The 20082-nt window shown below is 38.7% G+C and overlaps 1 protein-coding gene across 1 annotated transcript in view; it reads left to right on the top strand.

Moving 5' to 3' along the window:
• NF1 (neurofibromin 1) overlaps window positions 1-20082 on the top strand; it is a 165424-nt gene that overhangs the window by 129617 nt on the left and 15725 nt on the right. The window contains exons 41-57 of the mRNA XM_077836905.1: window positions 693-833; window positions 1039-1318; window positions 3280-3494; window positions 3715-3776; window positions 3906-4020; window positions 4894-4995; window positions 6876-7016; window positions 7614-7740; window positions 8233-8364; window positions 8931-9066; window positions 9898-10055; window positions 12948-13070; window positions 13765-13892; window positions 14803-14903; window positions 16174-16316; window positions 17151-17197; window positions 18051-18267. Coding sequence (XP_077693031.1) covers window positions 693-833; window positions 1039-1318; window positions 3280-3494; window positions 3715-3776; window positions 3906-4020; window positions 4894-4995; window positions 6876-7016; window positions 7614-7740; window positions 8233-8364; window positions 8931-9066; window positions 9898-10055; window positions 12948-13070; window positions 13765-13892; window positions 14803-14903; window positions 16174-16316; window positions 17151-17197; window positions 18051-18267 — 2368 coding nt within the window. The remainder of the gene's footprint in view (window positions 1-692; window positions 834-1038; window positions 1319-3279; window positions 3495-3714; window positions 3777-3905; window positions 4021-4893; window positions 4996-6875; window positions 7017-7613; window positions 7741-8232; window positions 8365-8930; window positions 9067-9897; window positions 10056-12947; window positions 13071-13764; window positions 13893-14802; window positions 14904-16173; window positions 16317-17150; window positions 17198-18050; window positions 18268-20082) is intronic.

The following is a 20082-nucleotide window of genomic DNA, read 5'->3' as shown; positions in this document are numbered from 1 at the left end:
TTAAATACATAGCTTTCTCACAGCCTAAAAAATCTTGCAAGATGTCAGTGCGGTTTTATTGATAGCTAAGGTCACATCTGGCTAATAGTTTAGGCAATACCTTACATAAACAATAAGATCTGTTCTTGATTTTTAAAAAGAAAACAGATTTGCTATACCTTAAAAATCCCAAAGCATCCGATGAAGTGAGCTGTAGCTCACGAAAGCTTATGCTCAAATAAATTTGTTAGTCTCTAAGTTGCCACAAGTACTCCTTTTCTTGTTGTGAATACAGACTAACACGGCTGCTACTCTGCAACCTTAAAAATCCCAGTGCGTAGTTTCCAAATTGTTGCTCTAAATAATACTTATCTAACATCTTAGATTCAAATGGCAACTAGAAAGCAATGCAAACTAAATCCTCACAATCTAACTCCACAGTTGTGAAGCGCACACACTTTTTTTACATTCATAATAAAACTTGGAGGGGTTCATCTTAATTCAGATGTAACAATGTAAACATGATGTTAAATTAAGCATGGTTATCTTTGCTGAAAAATCACTGAAACTGGTGCTGTAATTTACACATACATATATTCAAGTAATAAATCTAAGTGTTTACTTGTCTAGCAGGCTGCTTAATTCAGATTGTTATACCTGAATTTCATGTAACTGACGTTAACAAGCAAATGATTACTTATTTTCTCCAATAGATAACAGATCTACTTGATGTAGTGCTGGACAGTTTCATCAAAACCAGTGCCACAGGGGGCTTGGGATCCATAAAAGCTGAGGTTATGGCAGACACAGCTGTAGCACTGGCTTCTGGAAATGTGAAATTGGTTTCAAGCAAAGTGAGTGTTTCCGTTCCTTAACTTACTCTTAAGTCAGTCAGTAAGTTGACACTGCTCTTTGGTACCAGCTCTAAACAGTGGTACAATAGTCTTTTAAAATGTGTTCTTAATGGAAACATTTTAAAGTTTAATTGTAATAGTGTTTGAGTGAAACTTTGAGCCCTATTTTTGCTTTAATTAAAAGAAAATGTTTGCTCCCTTTCAGGTAATAGGGAGGATGTGCAAAATAATCGACAAGACTTGTCTGTCTCCAACTCCGACATTAGAGCAACACCTGATGTGGGATGATATTGCCATTCTAGCACGTTACATGCTGATGCTCTCCTTTAACAATTCTCTTGATGTGGCAGCACATCTCCCCTACCTCTTCCATGTAGTTACTTTGTTGGTGGCCACTGGTCCTCTTTCCCTTAGAGCTTCCACCCATGGCCTGGTCATCAACATCATTCATTCTCTGTGCACTTGTTCACAACTTCACTTTAGTGGTAAGTTCTTACGAAATACTATATTACGTTGATCATGCATTAGTTTACTTTGCTTTAGCAAATGTGTCCGTGACCTGTTCCCATCCCATTCTCCCCCACCCTCATTTCTATGAAGCTACTGTATCTGAGGGCAGGTCTACACTATGGGATTAAGTCAACCTAAGTTACGCAACTCCAGCTATGTGAATAAAGTAGCTGAAATCGACTTAGGTCAACTTATTGCGTTGTCTACACCATGCTGGGTCGATGGGAGAAACTCTCCCATCAACTTACCTTATGCTTCTCGTTCTGGTGGAGTACCAGAGTTGATGGGAGAGCGATCGGCGGTCGATTTAGCGGGTCTTTACTAGACCCACTAAATTGACTCCCAGTGGGTTGATCACCACATCCTAGATCCACAGTAAGTGGAAACAAGCCCTGAGACCACAAGTGGCACTGCGGTGATGTATTTTCACACCACTAGTAACGGTGAACTCTAGTTCAGTACTAGATCGCGGTTGAGGCCAGAGCTTTCTTGTGCTTGATCCAGTATGGCCAATGGCTACAGTGGAGTGGTAGAAATTTATCACCCGTGATGGTCATAAATTCAGAGAACTTACAATAAGAGACAATATTTCCAACTCATTTAACAGTAGTTAATTATAGGATAACAATAGGGTGGCTGAGATGGATAGTTGAAACAAAAGTGAGTCATTTAATCAATCTTTAATCTTTATCGCTCACAAATAGCAATCTTCTAGAACACTCAAGTTTTGTTTCTCTTCTGGGGTTTTGAAAGTGTGGTGTTGCTGTTCAGCTTTGCGAGAGATTGCCGCATGGGTGTATGGCTAGAATGAATGAGGATCGGGCTAAAAACTGATTAGCTGATTTAGGGCAGATCTTTAATGTAAATAATGACTAAAGGGAGTGGCTTGTTTGGAAAAGGGGTGAGGTGGACACATTATCGACAAGGATTTTCGTGATGTAGATGAAGAGGAAACTGTGTCTGTGCTCTAATTGGCTGAAATTCTTCTGTTGAATAGATGTATAGAATACCAGGTAACCAAAATGTCACTTGTGTAAGACGATTGTGAAACTAAAAGAGGATACCTTACATGCTGTTATATTTTTGCTGTTTTTCAATGATCCAAAGATAAAACTTACTGTGAGAACCAATAGAGTTAAAACCCACTAGCAAGTATGTCTTCATAGCATCTTATCACAAAAGTGGAGGCATGAAAGCATGTTAAAGGAACCTTAACACTTACAATATTTTGCACATATATATAGTGCCATTATCCAAGAATCTGAAAGCGCGTTGTATATACTAAGAATTAAGCCTCACAACAGCCCGGAGTTATAGGTAGGTATCTCTAGTTTACTGATGGGTGAACTGAAGCATAGTGAAGTTAAAGGCCAGATTTACAAAAGTGTCGAGCACCCACAACAGTGATTTCAAAAGAGTTCAGCTTCCATTTAGGCTTTAAAATGAAGTGGCCAGATTTTCCAAAATGCTCAGAACCTTACAGCTCCCATTCAGAAAATCGGGGCCTAAATGACCAGAATAGAACTCAGCAGCACTGCCTCCCAATACCAGCTGTTAACTGTGTTCTCTACCCTTTTCATTCTGTCGCCCACCTCAGAGAGAGAGCTTTGTGGAACCACCTCCCCTGACCAAATTCCCTACTGCTTGTTTTTTTCAAACTATTTAATTCTCCTGACCACATTTTGAGAATCAGTACACTGGGCCGCACACAGTGGCATAAATGCACGCCAATAGCATGTAAAACAGTTTTAAAACAGGCAGAACAGTACACGATATCTCTTCTTCTCCCTGTCCCCCCCAACCCCCTTGAAGGTCATCCACTTCCTAGAATACATGCTTACACCTTAAAAATGGGCTCTTGGTCTTGAAGGTACTTTTTGAAATGTGGGATGGGATTCAATATATTAAATGTAACTTGTAAATTCTTAATTAACAGAGGAGACGAAGCAAGTTTTGAGACTCAGCTTGACAGAGTTCTCGCTGCCCAAGTTTTATTTGCTGTTTGGAATCAGCAAAGTGAAATCAGCAGCTGTCATAGCATTCCGATCCAGTTATCGGGATAGGTCATTCTCTCCTGGTTCCTACGAGAGGGAGACTTTTGCACTGACTTCCCTGGAAACAGTTACTGAAGCTCTGCTGGAGATCATGGAGGTATGATTTGTAAGACCATGAGAAACTAATAAAAGCAGTGAATTATAGCATAGTATTGCATATACTATCAAGCAAGCAGCATAAGAGGATATCAGCTTCCTGACTTAGCTTAGCACTAAGTGCTTAAATAAGGAATAGCTCACTAAGAATTAAAAGCAGATACGTATTTTAAATAGGTGCTTTTCCTTAAGATTACATGTATTCAATATCTTTTTTTTAGGCTTGTATGAGAGATATTCCAACATGCAAGTGGCTGGACCAGTGGACAGACCTAGCACAAAAGTATGTTGTGATTCACAGAAACATAACCTATAACTGCATGTGTAGTAGATGTGCATCTCTTGATTTTTTTCACTACACAGGCTTTTGGAAACAAACTTGTTTAATACAACTCACTTCTATTTCTCACAGGTTTGCTTTCCAATATAATCCATCTCTGCAACCAAGAGCACTTGTCGTCTTTGGCTGTATCAGTAAACGAGTGTCACATGGGCAAATAAAACAAATAATCCGAATTCTTAGCAAGGTATATAGTTCTTTGTTTTTCTTGATGTAACTCATAGAATAGCTCCTTTAACAGCCAAATAATTTTGTGTCTCAATTAAATTTTGAATTCAGGAGAATTTATTGACTGACACATTTTAGCATGAATTTTTATGCAGAATAAGGAATTGCTGCATAAATGAAAATCTAGTTTTTGTAGCCAAACTGTTTCTGATCAGAATAAATGTGGTGGGACTGAATTTGATTCCTCTTTAGTAATTTTACCCAGTGTTGCTGCTCATACAAAAAAATAGAACGGCTAGATAATTTATCTCGGACTGAATTTGGAGTATTGCATTGAGGCTGAATCTAAAAGCTCAGTACTTAGCTGCATCTGCATAACTGTGAAGGAAGTTATAAATTTAATAGCTGTGAAAAGCAAATAAACTAACTTAAAGAGAATTTGAATAAAGTGCCTACCATTTATGCAAGTGAAATATTTTAAAACTATGCAGTTAGCGTAGTAATGGTGTCCATGATACCAAACAAGATCATAAAGCTGTGTTTAATTGTGGGTGACTGGTATACCAAAAAGCTTAATTGCCCTTGAGCATTTTATTATTCTACTCCAGTTTCGTAGACATAAAATTTAGGTGAACAGTATCTGAAATATCAGGACTACTCAGTCCCTCTAATATGGTACCTCCACTGATCCTTAAAATAACAGTACAGCACCTTAACTTTTTTATATGCACCATGAAACATTTTCTAGGTTTGTCATCCTCACTGACAATACTTCAGAATCGTTTTAAAACAAAACTAAATCAAAACTGCTGTTAATTATTGGTTAGAACTTTGGTCTTTAGATCCTGTTTTTTTAATAAAAAATAAATGTTTTTTCCGTTTTTCCAAAAAGGGACTTGAGAGCTGTTTAAAAGGGCCTGATAATTACAACAGCCAAGTTCTTATAGAAGCCACAGTTATCGCACTAACCAAGCTGCAGCCACTTCTTAATAAGGTAAATAACACTGATAAAACTATGAATCTGTTCTGTAAATGAAAACTATAAACATGTTTAACCTCAAAAATATTAATACAAATTATGAACTTCATCTCTGGCAATATTCCTGTTCCTTTACTCTAAAAGTAATTCCTGCTCAAAGGGAAATCAAAAATGTCACTGCTTTGTATTTGAGACCCTCTCTGCAAAAACTTTGGAAAAGCTGAGCTTGCATGGGGTTGTCTGGTAAAGCAGAATTATGGGCAAAAAGAACATGAGCCACAGCAAGGTTTGAAAGAGGTTATTTCATGATCTGCTCTCCTGAGCTCTTCAGCTTTTTTGGCATTCCAATCTGTGACGACTGGACAGGTCTTCTGGATCATGGTTTGTCATAAAAGCTAGTCTCATTTGACTTGAAATGTTCCAGTCATCAAGTTCATGACTTTGTCAACCCAGCAGTGTGCATACAGTTATGAATCTCTGTAAAATTTCCTTGCAGAGTTGTACTGCACACACTCTCAAAGGGTCACAGTACATTTGAAAATGGAGTGAAGCGCTCGAATCTGGGCATTACTGGAAGAGGGTGGCTAGCTCCGTAAAGTCTCTTCCGCTTGCAACTGATCTTGTAAATATGGTCTAAAGAGAAATTAACTTCCAGAAATTTTCTTGATATATGCATTTGGAAGGCATGTTAATGTAATGTTCATCTTCCATACACATCAAAGAATTTAAGCAAACATTAGTGATCTGTCTGAAGGATCTTCTGGTGATTTTACCATTTGCTATTTCATCCTTATCTTGATAACTTTATTTTGTATTAGCAGCGTTGTTTGGTGAGCCAACTGGATGGCATTATATAGGGTTTAGAACTGACAATGAGTTGTAGGAATTAGTTGTGCCTTAGTATTTCAGGTTCAGTTTTTATGTTGATATGTCGTGAACTTACACTTTAGTACAGAAGTTTAATTTGAGTATTTATTGTAAAGACAATGAAGGCCACGTAGCCTTTGGAAGTTCTGCTTCATTTCACTTAAAGTCTAATAGTTTGACTCTACCTCAGCAAAATATAAAGCTAGTAACTTTGGACCAAAAAGAAAAGGAGTACTATTGGCACCCTAGAGACTAACCAATTTATTTGATCATAAGCAAACTGTAGCTCACGAAAGCTTATGCTCAAATAAATTTGTTAGTCTCTAAGGTGCCACAAGTACTCCTTTTCTTTTTGCAAATACAGACTAACACGGCTGCTACTCTGAAACCTAACTTTGGACCCTGATCCTGCAAGTCTGTCTGGTGTATATCTCGGGTAATGTCATGCGCAGAGGATCAGAAATGGATCCCCAATATGTCTGTCATCTGTAAGGAAGACATCATGTCAATAAAAACCGCTGATTTGGGAGTCCCGGATTAGTTGAATGCTCACGTGCCCAGCATGCCAATTTGATTGGGCATGTAATGGCCTGACTAGTTTGGCCACAGCATTATGATCACATCTTTTGGAATCTAGACTTGGTATTGAACACAAACATCAGTTCCCAGATTGGTGGAATGCAGGTGCAATACTGATTCTGAAATGTGTGTGATTTGAAAGAATGGAATGAATGGAGAGGCAGCAATCACAAAGAGTGATCCTTGTGACTAGTTCTTCTGTGGTACTTAGACATCCACCTTGAAGAATACAACTGCTTGAGGAATATAGAGGGTGCTTATGTGGACTGTCAGTTTTGTCTTTAATGTGGCTGAGGAGAGAACCCCATATGCAGATAACAGACCACCACCAATCAAGGATAGCTTAAGAATGCGTGACATAAACAAGATTACCAGGGTACTTTCTGTCCTGTTTTATTCATTCCCAGAAACTGTTTTGAAATTAAAATCATTGCAATCTTTTCACCTAGGACTCTCCTATGCACAAGGCCCTCTTTTGGGTGGCAATGGCAGTGCTGCAGCTAGATGAAGTTAACCTTTATTCAGCAGGTACAGCACTACTTGAACAAAATCTACATACCTTAGATAGTCTTCGGGTATTCAATGACAAGGTAAGTGATCCACCCACTAGTAAACTGTGTAAGCAACCCTTACTGTGCTGTGCATTCTTACCTTCGAAAGCAAACAAATCTGTGTATATGCTTCCTTGTTGAACAAAACAGTTGAGTGAAGAGAACTGGTGTATCGTACTCTGACTTGCAAGGAAATCAATATTCCAACATTTAAGGGTCCTCATGTAAACCTGCATAGAAAAACGCTTGTTGTTGTTGATTCCTGTTGAACCTGAAATTCCACTGCAAGGTAAAAAGATACTGAATTAAGCTGAATACATTTGGGCTCTTCTCCCACTTCTCTTGAAATGTTTAACCTAATCTTTGACATGTAGAGAGAGCACAATCACAGCAAATTCATTCTCCCACTTCCAGAAAGAAAAGGAAAAAAGTCCAAATTTGTAACCTGTAATATAGCTTGGAATCTACCCAGACTGACACAGAGCACAGACATGTCAACATTACTTAAGGATTTTATTTACGTATTTTATTGCAAGTTTCCAACTTATTTTGACTTCTGTAATTTTTTACCAAAACATTAGTGGTATGAATAATAAGCATGAATAATCTGCAGCAGACACTGTTTTTCGTTAACAGAGCCCAGAAGAAGTATTTATGGAAATCAGGAGACCTTTGGAATGGCACTGCAAACAGATGGATCATTTTGTTGGACTCAACTTTAACTCTAACTTTAATTTTGCACTAGTAGGACATCTTCTAAAAGGTGGGAATAGAAAATTTGTTGTGCTTGCTTTTCATGTCCTATTCTATGTTTAGTTTAGAAGCATAAGCAAAACGCTCATTCACTTAAATGGAATCCAGAATTCACGTTGTGCGGTGTGAACTGTCACTGGAGGTGTGGCTTTATTTCTCTTTATTCCTTTGTGGTACTTTCTGTAAAAGCGCTTTCTCTTTATGAGTTAGGCTTGAGTTCACTTCAGGCTTACTGCATATTCTATAGGTGATCATAATGGGACAAGAATTTAAATATGTAGAATATCTGCCTAGACACTTGCAGTGTTCTGGTCTTTGGGAAAGGGCAGAAAAAATAATAGTTTTAGTATGTGTTCATCATTCGCTAATTTTGTGCTTTCTCACTCTGTATATAAAGAGTTCTGAGAAATGTATCAGAAAAATATTGGTAAAAGCATTATAATAAATATGCATTAAAAACTGAATGTTCAATCCTTGATTTCTTCATAACCTTGTTTCCTAGGATATAGGCATCCCTCTCCTACCATCGTAGCAAGGACAGTAAGGATTTTACACACACTACTAGCTCTGGTTAACAAACATAGGAATTGTGACAAGTTCGAGGTGAATACCCAGAGCGTGGCTTATCTGGCAGGTAAAAAAGAACTCCTAACCTTCTGCCTAATCAAAAGGAACAGGGTGTGGCCATTCTTGACCTTAGGTAGATAAAATATTTAAAAGCTATTTAAAGAAAACTTCGTCAGAGAACGATGGGGCTGTTCAGAAAATCAGTCTGAAAGGTTAAATCAGTGAAGGAAATGCTAACAAAAGTTGGTAAACTCAGCATGTGGGGTATCTGTTTCAAAATTCTCCCAGGGGTTGGAGAGAGTTTCTAAAATGTAAATATTAAATGTTAAAAAAATAAAGCAATCAAGAGTTCTAGCAGCCTAGCAAGAGTGAACAGTGTGGAGGGAAAATATTTAAATTTTTAGTTGTAAACTTATAGGGGACGGTTATGAAGAAAAATTCAACTACTTTAAAATTATTTCAAAAACCTTCCTTGTCCTTGAATTGACTTCAAGCATTTTAGTGAGAAATAATTGCAGCTTCCAAAGGATGTGTGTATGTGCTGAGAAAAAAATTAAAATCCATGGAGTACTGCGTAGACTTCTGAAAATGTTGCTGTCTTTGAAAACTCGTTCGCTTTCTTTGGATTTTTAGCTTTGCTGACCGTGTCTGAGGAAGTTCGTAGTCGCTGCAGCCTAAAACATAGGAAGTCTCTCTTGCTGACAGAGGTTTCAATGGAAAATGTTCCTATGGATACATATCCCATGCATCACAGTGACACCAGCTGTAGGTCAGTGTGTCTCTCACTTTATTTAAACTACAGCAGTTGTGTGAACCTCAGTGACTATTTTGGGAAGAAAGCTGTACCTTTTGCAGGTTATTTAAAGGTAACCTGTAATGTGTTAAAAACTAGAACCAGCATTAAGAAGGGCTGCTTAAAGATCAACTGTGTGTTAAGGGTTCGAGGCTTATGCACTACTTAAGCACTATGTGCTTAAGTGAAACATAAGTGGTGTCTTGGGCTTATACTGGCCTCTCTGCATAGCGCTGAAGTTTACCCTAAATCTTGTTTCAACAATTTTAAAAACATAATCATCTTTATTTTTCTCCTTTAGTAGCGCCATAAAATTGCTACCTAGTGATCCCCTACTTCCTTCTTTAGCTGAGATTCCAGCACGCAGTAGCTGGTAACATCAGTATTGCTTATGGGCAGTGAAATCGTTGTATAGGAGGTTTGCATGTAAGTGGAAGAGCAAGCCTGGTTTTATGAAATCCTGAGTATATTTCTAGAATTATTAGCATTTTTATAAAAACAAGATCTAAAAACCTTATAGATCAGCTGATTATTAAATAGGGCCTTCCCCTTTCCTTAAAAGTTGGCTTCCTTACATTGGGTAATTTTCTTATTTGTTTTTACCATTTCAGTAATATAATCACACAGGGGTCTGCATTTCACTGATAATTTTACACAATTTTGCAACCGAAGTGGTTACTACAAAAACAATTCCAGCTGACAGCTTTAACTATTACTATTACAAAGGGGAAAGTTCAAATAGTTGGAGGATTATAACCCCATATGTGCATTTTTGGTTTTTAAAATTAAATTCCTCCACACTTTCAGGACACTAAAGGAAAACCAACCGTGGTCCTCTCCAAAGGGGTCAGACAGACATCTTGCTGCCAGTTACCCTACAGTGGGACAGATTAGCCCACGAACACGAAAATCCATGAGCTTGGATATGGGACAGCCTTCACAAGCCAACACTAAAAAGCTACTAGGTAAGTAAAAAACTAGGTTTACTAGTTTGTTACATCAGTCTTTAAAAAGCTAAAGCAGAGAATGTTTTTGGGTGAATATAACCTATTTATTTGACATTTTTAAAATGTGCCGATCCTTTCTTCTAGTGACATACATAACACCTACACAGTACAAATTGGACCAACCTCCAGAATTAAAGTCCCTCCAAACTAAGGTTCTCGCCCCTTCCCTGCTTCCACCCACCCAATAGGAAGTCTTTTTTTAAAAAAAAAAAAAGAGCTTTGCAGTGAAACATAACGGTCATCAAATTCAAGCAATGCAGGGCCAAAAAGAAAGCATGTTCCAGAGTTAAGAATCACTTGCTGCTTCCAGCCCTCTCCATCAAAACTTAGAGGCTACTAACTTCACCACTTCTCCTGATCTCCGTGTCTGTGGTTAACACCAGCAACGAGGCAGTCCCAAAACATTAAGAGCTTTTGGCAGTTGTTGCTTATTTTTTTATTGAAGTACTGAAACATATAGTACAAATTTCATTGCCTTTGAAAACAAATGGAAGAAAAAGCAGTTTTCAATCTTGCTGATTTTGTCCATGTCCTCTTTACATTTCAGAAGGAATACTTACTAGTATTTGCTTGGGAAAAGGCAGATCTTCAGGACATAATTAAAATGTGTAAGAATTACCCTCCTAGTGAGAGAAGATGAAAAATTTTGGTTCGTTGCCAGCTGCATGTTACACTTACAGCTCCTTAACTTATTAGGGTTATGGGTGGAGAAGTCTTAACTGCACAGGAACAAACAAGAATGATAAAAGTTTCCCGGCATATTGCATCAGTCCTCTTACGTTACATGACTTATATCTGCCTCTCCTTGCTTTGCAGCAAAAGTTGCCTCTTAATTTCCTTGGAGGGTGAAACTGGGGTATCTGAGCAGGGCTTGTTTGGTGGTAATTGTGCCAGAACAACAGTCTTGAAGATTGAGAAATTTGTTCTACATAGCCATGGAACAAGTACAACACATGCAATGGTTTCAAAAGCTTCCTACACTGCCTTGCCCCACAATGCTTCAACCCTGACCTAGAGGCTCTCAGCCCCAAGGGGAGAGAGGATAGCTCAGTGGCCAGGGCCACTAAATCTTTGGTCTCCCCTTTGAACCTTCTAAGGGCTCCAGTTAGTAGCAGTGGTTAAGCAGTTGGTAGTGTGAGCACAGCACCAATGGAAACTTATTTGAGACCGCAAGACTCATTTAATATAAAGGCCACCAAGCAATCATCAGATAGTAACAACTTTCAATTACTGCCAACGAATGTTGGATTTGAATTGGCAATCTACAAGTCCATAGCCTATTACCTCTCACCTGAGCAGTTCTTTAAGCCATCTTTACCCTTCCTGTATTCTGAGATTGTGTAGGGCTGCTACCAGTCCCTTTTCCAGCGACCTCTGTGACATTGAAGATCCTGCAACAGCCCAGTCTCCATGGGGCCCCCAGAGCTGCCCAGCCGCCGCTTGTGGCAGGGATCCCCCTCTGCAGTGGCTTAGCTGCCACGAGCAGCCGGGGCCTCCCCGCAGCTCCTAACTACCAGCAGCAGCAGAGGAATCCCAGAGTTCTTAGAGGCCACAGGTGTTGGGGGGCCCCCCGCATCTCTCCAGCCACTGCTGGCAGGGCTCCCCCCCTGCAGCTGCACAGTTGCTGCGAGCAGCCGCACCCTCCTTCCCCCCCCCTCCAGCTCCCAGCCACCAGCAGCAGCAGAGACACCCCAAAGTTGCTCAGTGGCTGGGGACAGGGCCCTTCTTCCCCCTCCCCCCTCTCCCCCCGCAGCTCCCCAGACTCCACCATTGGCAGGGCCCTCCCCGCATCTCCCAGCCCCGCAGAGCAGCGGGGGACCCCTCCCAGCCCCTGGGCAATGGGGTCCCTGCAGCTTCCAGGTGGCTGCTGGGGGGATGAGGGAGGGAGGGCCAGGGTGCTGGACCCTCCCTCCCCATTTTGTCAAGGATATTTTTAGTAAAAGTCAGGGACAGGTCACAGCTTCTAAGATTTTTTTGTTTAGTGCCCATAACGAGTCCATGATTTTTACTAAAAATATCCATGACAAAATTGTAGCCTTAATGATGATATCAGAGTATTGGAGAGTACCTACCGTAGTCCAAGCTTCCTGCCTTGGCCAGCTAGACGACTACAGTGAGCTGCTTGCTTCTGTTTCCTTCTCAAGAGTGGATCAAGACTTGGAATAACTATACTGACCACGTCACTTAGGATTATATTGCTTTTTAGAGCTTTATGGGGGTCTGCACAATACCCACTCACACCTTGTTTATCTCAAACCCAATGCTGTTCAACCTCTCACCTTTCATAAGCACTAAAATATACACACTAGGTGAGGAGTCGTGACCCTGATAGTGACTCACTTTCCAGTCATAAGGCATTAGAATATTTACTAAATGGGAGACCCTGTAGTATGCTGACCATTTCCCTGTAGTTTCCCACTGCAGTAGATTTTGGGAAAGGAGCAGCACACATGTGGCACCTGAGCCTTAAATAACATTTTTTAAAATTCGCTGCTAAACTGATGTATATTGCATTAGCCAAGCGTTTCAAAAGATGTGACCTTAATATCCCAGGTACTTGTGTGACCATATCTAGAGCTACTGTAGCCACAAGTGAAGATTGTTCTAGAACACCAGAAGGACAAAGACCGACAGAGGTCCTGCTCTTGTAGGGATGTGCTTTGCTGTTCCATACAAAAGATATCCGTATCACAGAGGATGGTGAGACCACCTCTCCCAGTGTTCTTGTCCATATGTCCTCGGTAGTGTAGTACCTTCACAGCAAAAAAACATTCAGTACCTTACTATTCAGATACACAGAATATCCACTGTGGCTTACTGATTTAATTTCTTGATGGGTTTTTTTTATAGGTACAAGGAAAAGTTTTGACCACTTGATATCAGACACAAAGGCTCCTAAAAGGCAGGAAATCGAATCTGGGATTACCACACCCCCCAAAATGAGGAGAGTAGCTGAAAATGACTATGACATGGGTGAGAAGAAAGACTAACACTTTTAGACTATTCCTAGTATTAAATGCAGTGCATGCACATGAAAAGGATTACTACTAAATTCAGTGTTCATTTGTTTAGGGTACAACAAGGCAATAGATATGCATTTGTCTTAACAAAACAAGCCACCTAGAAAGTCTCTAACATTTTGTAACACTGTCAATTAAATCTCAAATCACTACAGTTGAACAAAGTTAATATGGAGACCTACAGTAAAAGACAGCCAAAAAAAAATTGCATTGCAGAATGAAATCAGATGAACCAGATTATGTCCTTTATATGTTTATGAGCACTGAATGCAGGGTTTTTAAAAAGGAACCAGTGGCCTTTATGGATAGAGCACTGGGCTGGCACTCAGAACGCCTGGGTTCTGTTCCTGGCTCTGCCACTTGTCTGTTGGGTGACCTTGAGCAAGTCACTTCACCTCCCTGTCCCTCAGTTTCCCCTTCTGTGAAATGGGATATTGTTTATCTGCTGATGAAAAGTATTACACATGAGCTTGGTATTATTATTATTACAATAAACATGCTTTTTCATAACATACAAGTCATTGAATTGTGGATAACACAAAGCTGTTTTATGGGAATTGTAGGTGGCTGAATTTGATGGGATGGTATATAATTCTTTGTTTTTTAATTATTGTGCTCTGGCTGAGTACTGTTTTTTTTTCTGGCAGAAACCCAGAGAATATCACCCCAACAACACCCACACCTTCGGAAAGTTTCTGTGTCTGAGTCTAATGTCCTCCTGGATGAAGAGGTCCTTACTGATCCAAAAATTCAAGCCCTGCTGCTTACTGTCCTTGTAAGCACACTTTCCCCGTATTATGCCGTATTTTTTAATGCACTATATCTTTAAAACCAGCATGTATGTTTCAGTGCAATGCTAATAGGGCTTGATTGATCAGGGTCTGTCCCTGATGTGTAAAAGGCATTCTGTTTTGCCCATTAATGTCTAGGATGTCCAAGAGAATTCCTTTTTAAAATGCATATTTAATATCCATAAATGGGCAAATGTTTAATGTTCACATTTATGCACCTTTTTGCAGAGTACATCAAATTACTATCTCACTTTTTCACGGGTGATGAGAATCACAAAACAAATGATGCTACAATGTGTGCATTACATTTTTAAAAAAAGAAAATCTTAAATTGCTGGAACTAGATTACTTTGAGTTTTAAACTTATCTGAGCCCAGTAGTGGAGGGTTGCAGTATAAATTACTTGTTCTCCCAGCCTGCTCCAATGCAGTTCCCATCAGTGCCATCCTCTGAAAAGACATTCAAGAATGATAATCTGAATTTCTTTGTTCTTTCTGAAACTCTTCGAAGTTTGAATACGTTTCTAAACTTTCATTTTTTGAAAACCGGTGGGGCAATCTTTGTTGAAAACGTTTCTCACCAAAACAAATCTATTGACCAACATTTTTGCCAATTTTTTAAATTTTGACCAACTCCGTTCATTGTCAGTCTCCTGTGTACACATGAAATACTTGAAATAAAAACTGTGTCCTTAAAAAGTCCCTTAATGTGATTATCTATCTTGCTAGTGCTCTGTTTTGGGCAATCAGGTGCTGTTTGTAATGAACTAGTGTTATGCCTCAATGTTTGAGATCTCTGTTATTAAAAAAAAAAATAAAATAAAATAAAATGAAGCACAAATATTCACCTCCCAAATCAGAGAGATACTGATTTTTGTCCTTTGCATTATGCCAGGCAACATTAGTAAAGTACACTACAGATGAGTTTGACCAACGAATTCTTTATGAATATTTAGCAGAAGCCAGCGTTGTCTTCCCAAAGGTCTTTCCTGTTGTGTAAGTAATTAAAACTCAGTTTATATAATATTTTTTGTATTAAGCTAGCTGCTTTACACTTGCATAAAATGACTTCGGGAACTGGATGGCAGGGGGTTACAAGACTTTTTTTGCCCCTAGGTTGCTAGTTCAAATTTAACTTAGACTTGTAAGGACTGAAGGCTGTTCCCATTGGAAGCTATGTAGTGGCCTATGTGAAATGCGTTCGGTGTTTTTGGTGGTAGCGGTATCCTCAATACAGAAACCACTCCCACAATTGGTGCTAATAAGTACCCTTATTGACAGTTTCCACAGAGAGGCCAAAGGCCATGGAGACTGACTTATGCTCTGCCATAATCCTTCCAAGTCAGAGTTTGGGTGCTTTGGCCTGGCTCTGGAGAACCTTGCACTGCTGTTACCCATGCTGTGCTGCTTCCAAACTTAACAGCAAAACCTTCCCATGCTCATTGCAGCCATTAGTCCAGCAGTTCAGTCATGGTTTATCAGTGTTTGACACTATAAAAAAGAGTTGAAATAAAAATAAAAACTTAGGGTTTGTTTACAGTGTATTAGTGTGTTGTTGCAAAACAAGGGGATACATGTTATCTTTTAGATTTTTTTTTTCCTCCAGCAAATAAACAGGGTTGTTTTTTTACTGGTGTCCAAGTGACCTGTCAAAACAAGTTATTTAAAGTGTAGCCCAAGCATAGTCCTTCAATATGATTCCGTATACAACTTGTTTGCTTAGTTTATCGCTGTATTATTGTCTATGTGCAATCAATACAGTTCAGGAAAGTCTAGGTATTGTAGTTTAACTTTTCAGTTGTGCATGTTGTAGAGAGAATATCACATCCTCCTGTTATAAGATGGTCAGATTCAAAGGAATTCCACATGTCACTGAAATCAAACTGGTAGTAATTGGCATCCTTTATGACCGTATCAGGAGTAATACTGAGGATTGAGTAAATCCAGAGATTCACTTTACCAGTTAATTATTTCCTTGTAAATAATTCAAATATTTGATCGTGCATGTTTGAGTATTTTGTTAATTGCCAATTAAAGAAAAGTGTTGATACGTTACATTTTCTGTGTCTGGGGTTTTCAAAAGCACTGAGGTAACTTAAGGGCACACGTCCCATTGAAAGGGAATAGGGCTTGTGCTCCTAAATCACTTGGACACTTCTGAAAATCCCATCCCAATAGTTTTGTTTGATAAATGAACCTGCAGTTCATATCTAACTTTAAGTAACTATATGAACAAAAAGACTACACTTACTTTTGTATTGTTTAGGCACAATTTATTGGATTCGAAGATCAATACCCTTTTGTCACTGTGCCAAGACCCAAATTTGTTGAATCCAATTCATGGGATTGTTCAGAGTGTTGTCTACCATGAAGAATCTCCACCCCAGTACCAAACTTCTTACCTACAAAGTAAATATCTTTCTGCTTTTTTTAAACTGTTCTACTGTAAAAATAAATAAATGAAAATGTTTCCATCAAGATTGCTGCTGCCCAGAATTTGTTGTGTGGGTTTTTTCTTAATTTCACAAATCTTAATGTAAGAATGTATTCATTTGTAATAAATTACCTGTTTTAATGTTAATGTAAAATTCCTTGCTGTGACTGCATGTTGCCAGATACGTAAGAAAACAGTAAGTGAAATAGGCTAGAAATTAAAACTCAGTCATGTTTCCACTGACAACAGCGTGTGAAGTACAAAATGAAAATACTGGTCAAAAGTTGCAAATAATAAATTAGATTTGTAAAATTCTCTTAGATTTAACAATCAAGTGTCTAGCTGGTAAATAAATTGCATGAGGTAAAATTTTAAAAGCACCTAAATCGGTTTTCAAAGTGACTGAAAGTCCATGCAATTTAGGCTCCTAAGTCACTTTTGAAAATGTGACTTAGGGCTCGTAAGTCATTTGCCCTTTTGGAAATTTTACCCATACTTAAATGCTTAACCTGACAGCATCCCTTTTCAATTTTGGGCTTTTGAATTCATTTATTATGCTTAAGATGTATATTATATATAAAAAACAAATCTCAGTAATTGTACTTTTTACATGTTGAACACAATTGAGCCTATTTTTAGGCATCAAAAAATTTCACAGTTTGTCACTGTGAGATCCTTACATAACATTTTTTTCAATATGTAAGCAAATCCAAGTATACATCTTGTATACCTTCTAATTAGTTTGGTTTCCTATCAAAATTGTATGAGAAAATTGTTATAGGGTGGTAATATTCAATTTGTTGTTATAGGTTTTGGATTTAATGGATTGTGGAGGTTTGCTGGGCCATTCTCTAAGGTAAGAATAGTATGAAAAATGTAAGTTCTTCAGAATCTTGTCTTTATTGTGTATGTGGAACACCAGGGTGCCCTTATGGCACTATATATAAAGATTAAAAAACAACATTGATAAAACAGGCAAACTTTTTATGTGTAAGGCAGTAACTAGCTCTCTGGCAGACCTCACAAATCTTGATAGATTTGATAAGCGGGTATAAAAACAGATAATGGTACCTACTGTTAAGCTATCAGGTAAGAGCAATCAGGTTGGTAAATAACCCTTTGCAATGCTCCCATTGTCATTGTTAAGAGGCACTTGACATACGTTGTCATTCAGCACATCTTTAGATCTTTATTAGATGTATTTTGTAGCTTACAGAAATGTGGAAATCAATACAGGAGTAAATTCACAATGATAAATTTCACGTTTTACACTGAACCTAATGTCATCTTAAGTATTGACCATCTGTACTGCAATTTGTTCTGTCAAATGGATGTAACAAGGACCAAATGGGCAGAGACGGGCAGTGGTTGGATATTAGATTTAAAGGAGCACAGATAATGATGTTTATAAATTGCCACGTTCAGAGCTAGATGCAGCAGTTCACCTTCTAAAGGAAATTTCAGCATTGGTGTTTCCACTTCATTACTTGATGCTGCTGCTATCAAGTGATATGTGCATATTATAACTACAGATTGCCTTTAGTGTATATTAAAATTAATCTGAATCTGAGCCTAGATTGCAGATGCCCACATAAAATGCTTAAAAACCTAGACAAAACAAGTGAACACCAAAGTAAAAGTTTGAGGTAAAATTTATGTTGATATTGGGGGAAATGAAATAGGAACAGATCTAATTTTTATTTCCACAGCAAACACAAATCCCAGACTATGCTGAGCTTATAGTGAAGTTTCTTGATGCCTTGATTGACACATATTTGCCTGGAATTGATGAGGAAACGAGTGAGGAATCCCTACTGACACCTACGTCTCCTTATCCTCCTGCAGTGCAGAGCCAGCTTAGTATTACTGCAAACCTTAACCTTTCTAATTCTATGACCTCACTCGCAACTTCCCAGCATTCCCCAGGTCAGTAAATATTTTTATATTACCTATATAAAGGGAACGTATTAAAAATAACATCTGTGTAGCCCCACAAACAAAAATTTTCAGTAATACTCCAGAGATGTTGCTATATTAAGCGACATTACATTCTGAAGCAGGGCTTGATGTTGATTTTGTCTGTCGTGAAAATTGTCTTCTGGCCCTGGGAGTGGGACTCTCAACATTGTCATGTTACTTGTATATCAGTATCGACGTTAAATTTGTTAATGAGGAAAACTTGCAAAATGCATAGGGATTCAAGATTTTCCTGTTGTTGGTGATACATGCTGAGGAATAACGGCAAGGTGCAGCAGCATGCAGAAAGAGCTACGTTTTAGTGTGTGTCTATAATATTTAATACTAGAGCAGTGGATGCTAAAAAGTAAACGTTTACATTTGTGTTGAGATATCCTCGTAGTTCATCATGGAAATAACAGTATGAAAGTCAAGGTAGGAACATGCAAATTAACGCCCCAGGGGGAAAAAAGATCCAAAACATCCGTATTGAGTGGGAGGCAAGCCCTGGAAAGTAGTAATGCTGAAGGAGACCTGGGGGTTGTAGTGGGGTAAATAGATATGAGTTGGTAATGTAATATAGTTAAAAAAAAAAAAAAAAGAAAAAAGCCCAAACCAGTGTAGTATAAGACTGTACAGGCACCAGCATGATGTCACAGAGCAGAGGTGGTGGTCCCGGTGCTCCCACACCTGAAATACTGTTTCACTTCTGACCACATTACTAAAAAGATACTGGTAAATAGAAGTTCCAAAAAGAACTACAACCAAGTATTAGGAAAGAGTAAATGATGGAGGAATGGAAGACTTTAATATCTATAGCTGCGCTATGTGACAACTAAATGGGAGGAAATAAAGCTGCCGATGTTTGCATGCAGGGGGATAAACAGTGAGCAAGGTGAGGAACTATTAAATGCAGTACATGAGGTTATGAGTGAGGGGCAGTAGGATGAAGTGTTCAAAGAAAACACAGGGTGGATGTTGGGGAAAATTTCTTGATACATTAGGCAGTAGTTTTGAATTGCTAACTTACACATCGAGTCACATCTTTTCTGCCTCTGTTAGTGATACCAATATAGGTGTATAATTTTGCCCTGTTGTGTTCAAATTACTACAGCTCTGATGCTTTTAAAAATCATCATTTTGGTTCCATGCTTATTTTTCTGTTCTGGATGCAAGGTAGTCTCTTCCTTGCCTTTTGGGCCAGTACTTGCAATAGGCTGTGTTCATTGCCTGTTTTCTGTCTGGCTTCTATTGGCCCAAAACCAGGAGTCAGTTGCACTCAAGAAATCAAGCCTTCCAGTTCTCCTTTCTGCTCACAGCTGTTGTCCCTGTTTCTTTGTCTATATGATGATAAATATTAGGTTTGCAAAAGATGAGGCAATGCCCTGTAAGGCTGGTTACCAAATGAGTAACATTGAAGTGTATTTAAAATCCTACCACTTCATCACTTAGTTGTGACCTCAATGCAGAGTCTGTCCAGTGTCTTTGAAGAAGTGGACTCCAATTTTTTAGAACAGGTGAAACACTCTAGTTGATTTAATCATTGAAGAGAGTGTGCTAGGATTGTGTCTTGAGAAAACTGAGCCAGTGCAAGTAGAAAAATCTGGAGAAACTGGCTCATTTCCCAAGTTCTGGCTAAGCCTATGTGATTTATTTCACTAACTAGCTTTGTCCTGAATGGGAGAAGAGTATTTGTTTTTCAGAGTTGTACCTGTCTGTGCTGTTTTATCAATAGCACAGCTCAGCCCTAGGGAGGCTTTTATTGTCATTGCAGTCTTGTTGCTG

Source organism: Eretmochelys imbricata, chromosome 17, assembly GCF_965152235.1.
Source record: "Eretmochelys imbricata isolate rEreImb1 chromosome 17, rEreImb1.hap1, whole genome shotgun sequence".
NCBI classification, from domain to species: Eukaryota; Metazoa; Chordata; order Testudines; family Cheloniidae; genus Eretmochelys; species Eretmochelys imbricata.
The sequence above is the reverse complement of the archived record's forward strand: the minus strand, read 5'-3'. Positions and strand labels throughout refer to the sequence as shown.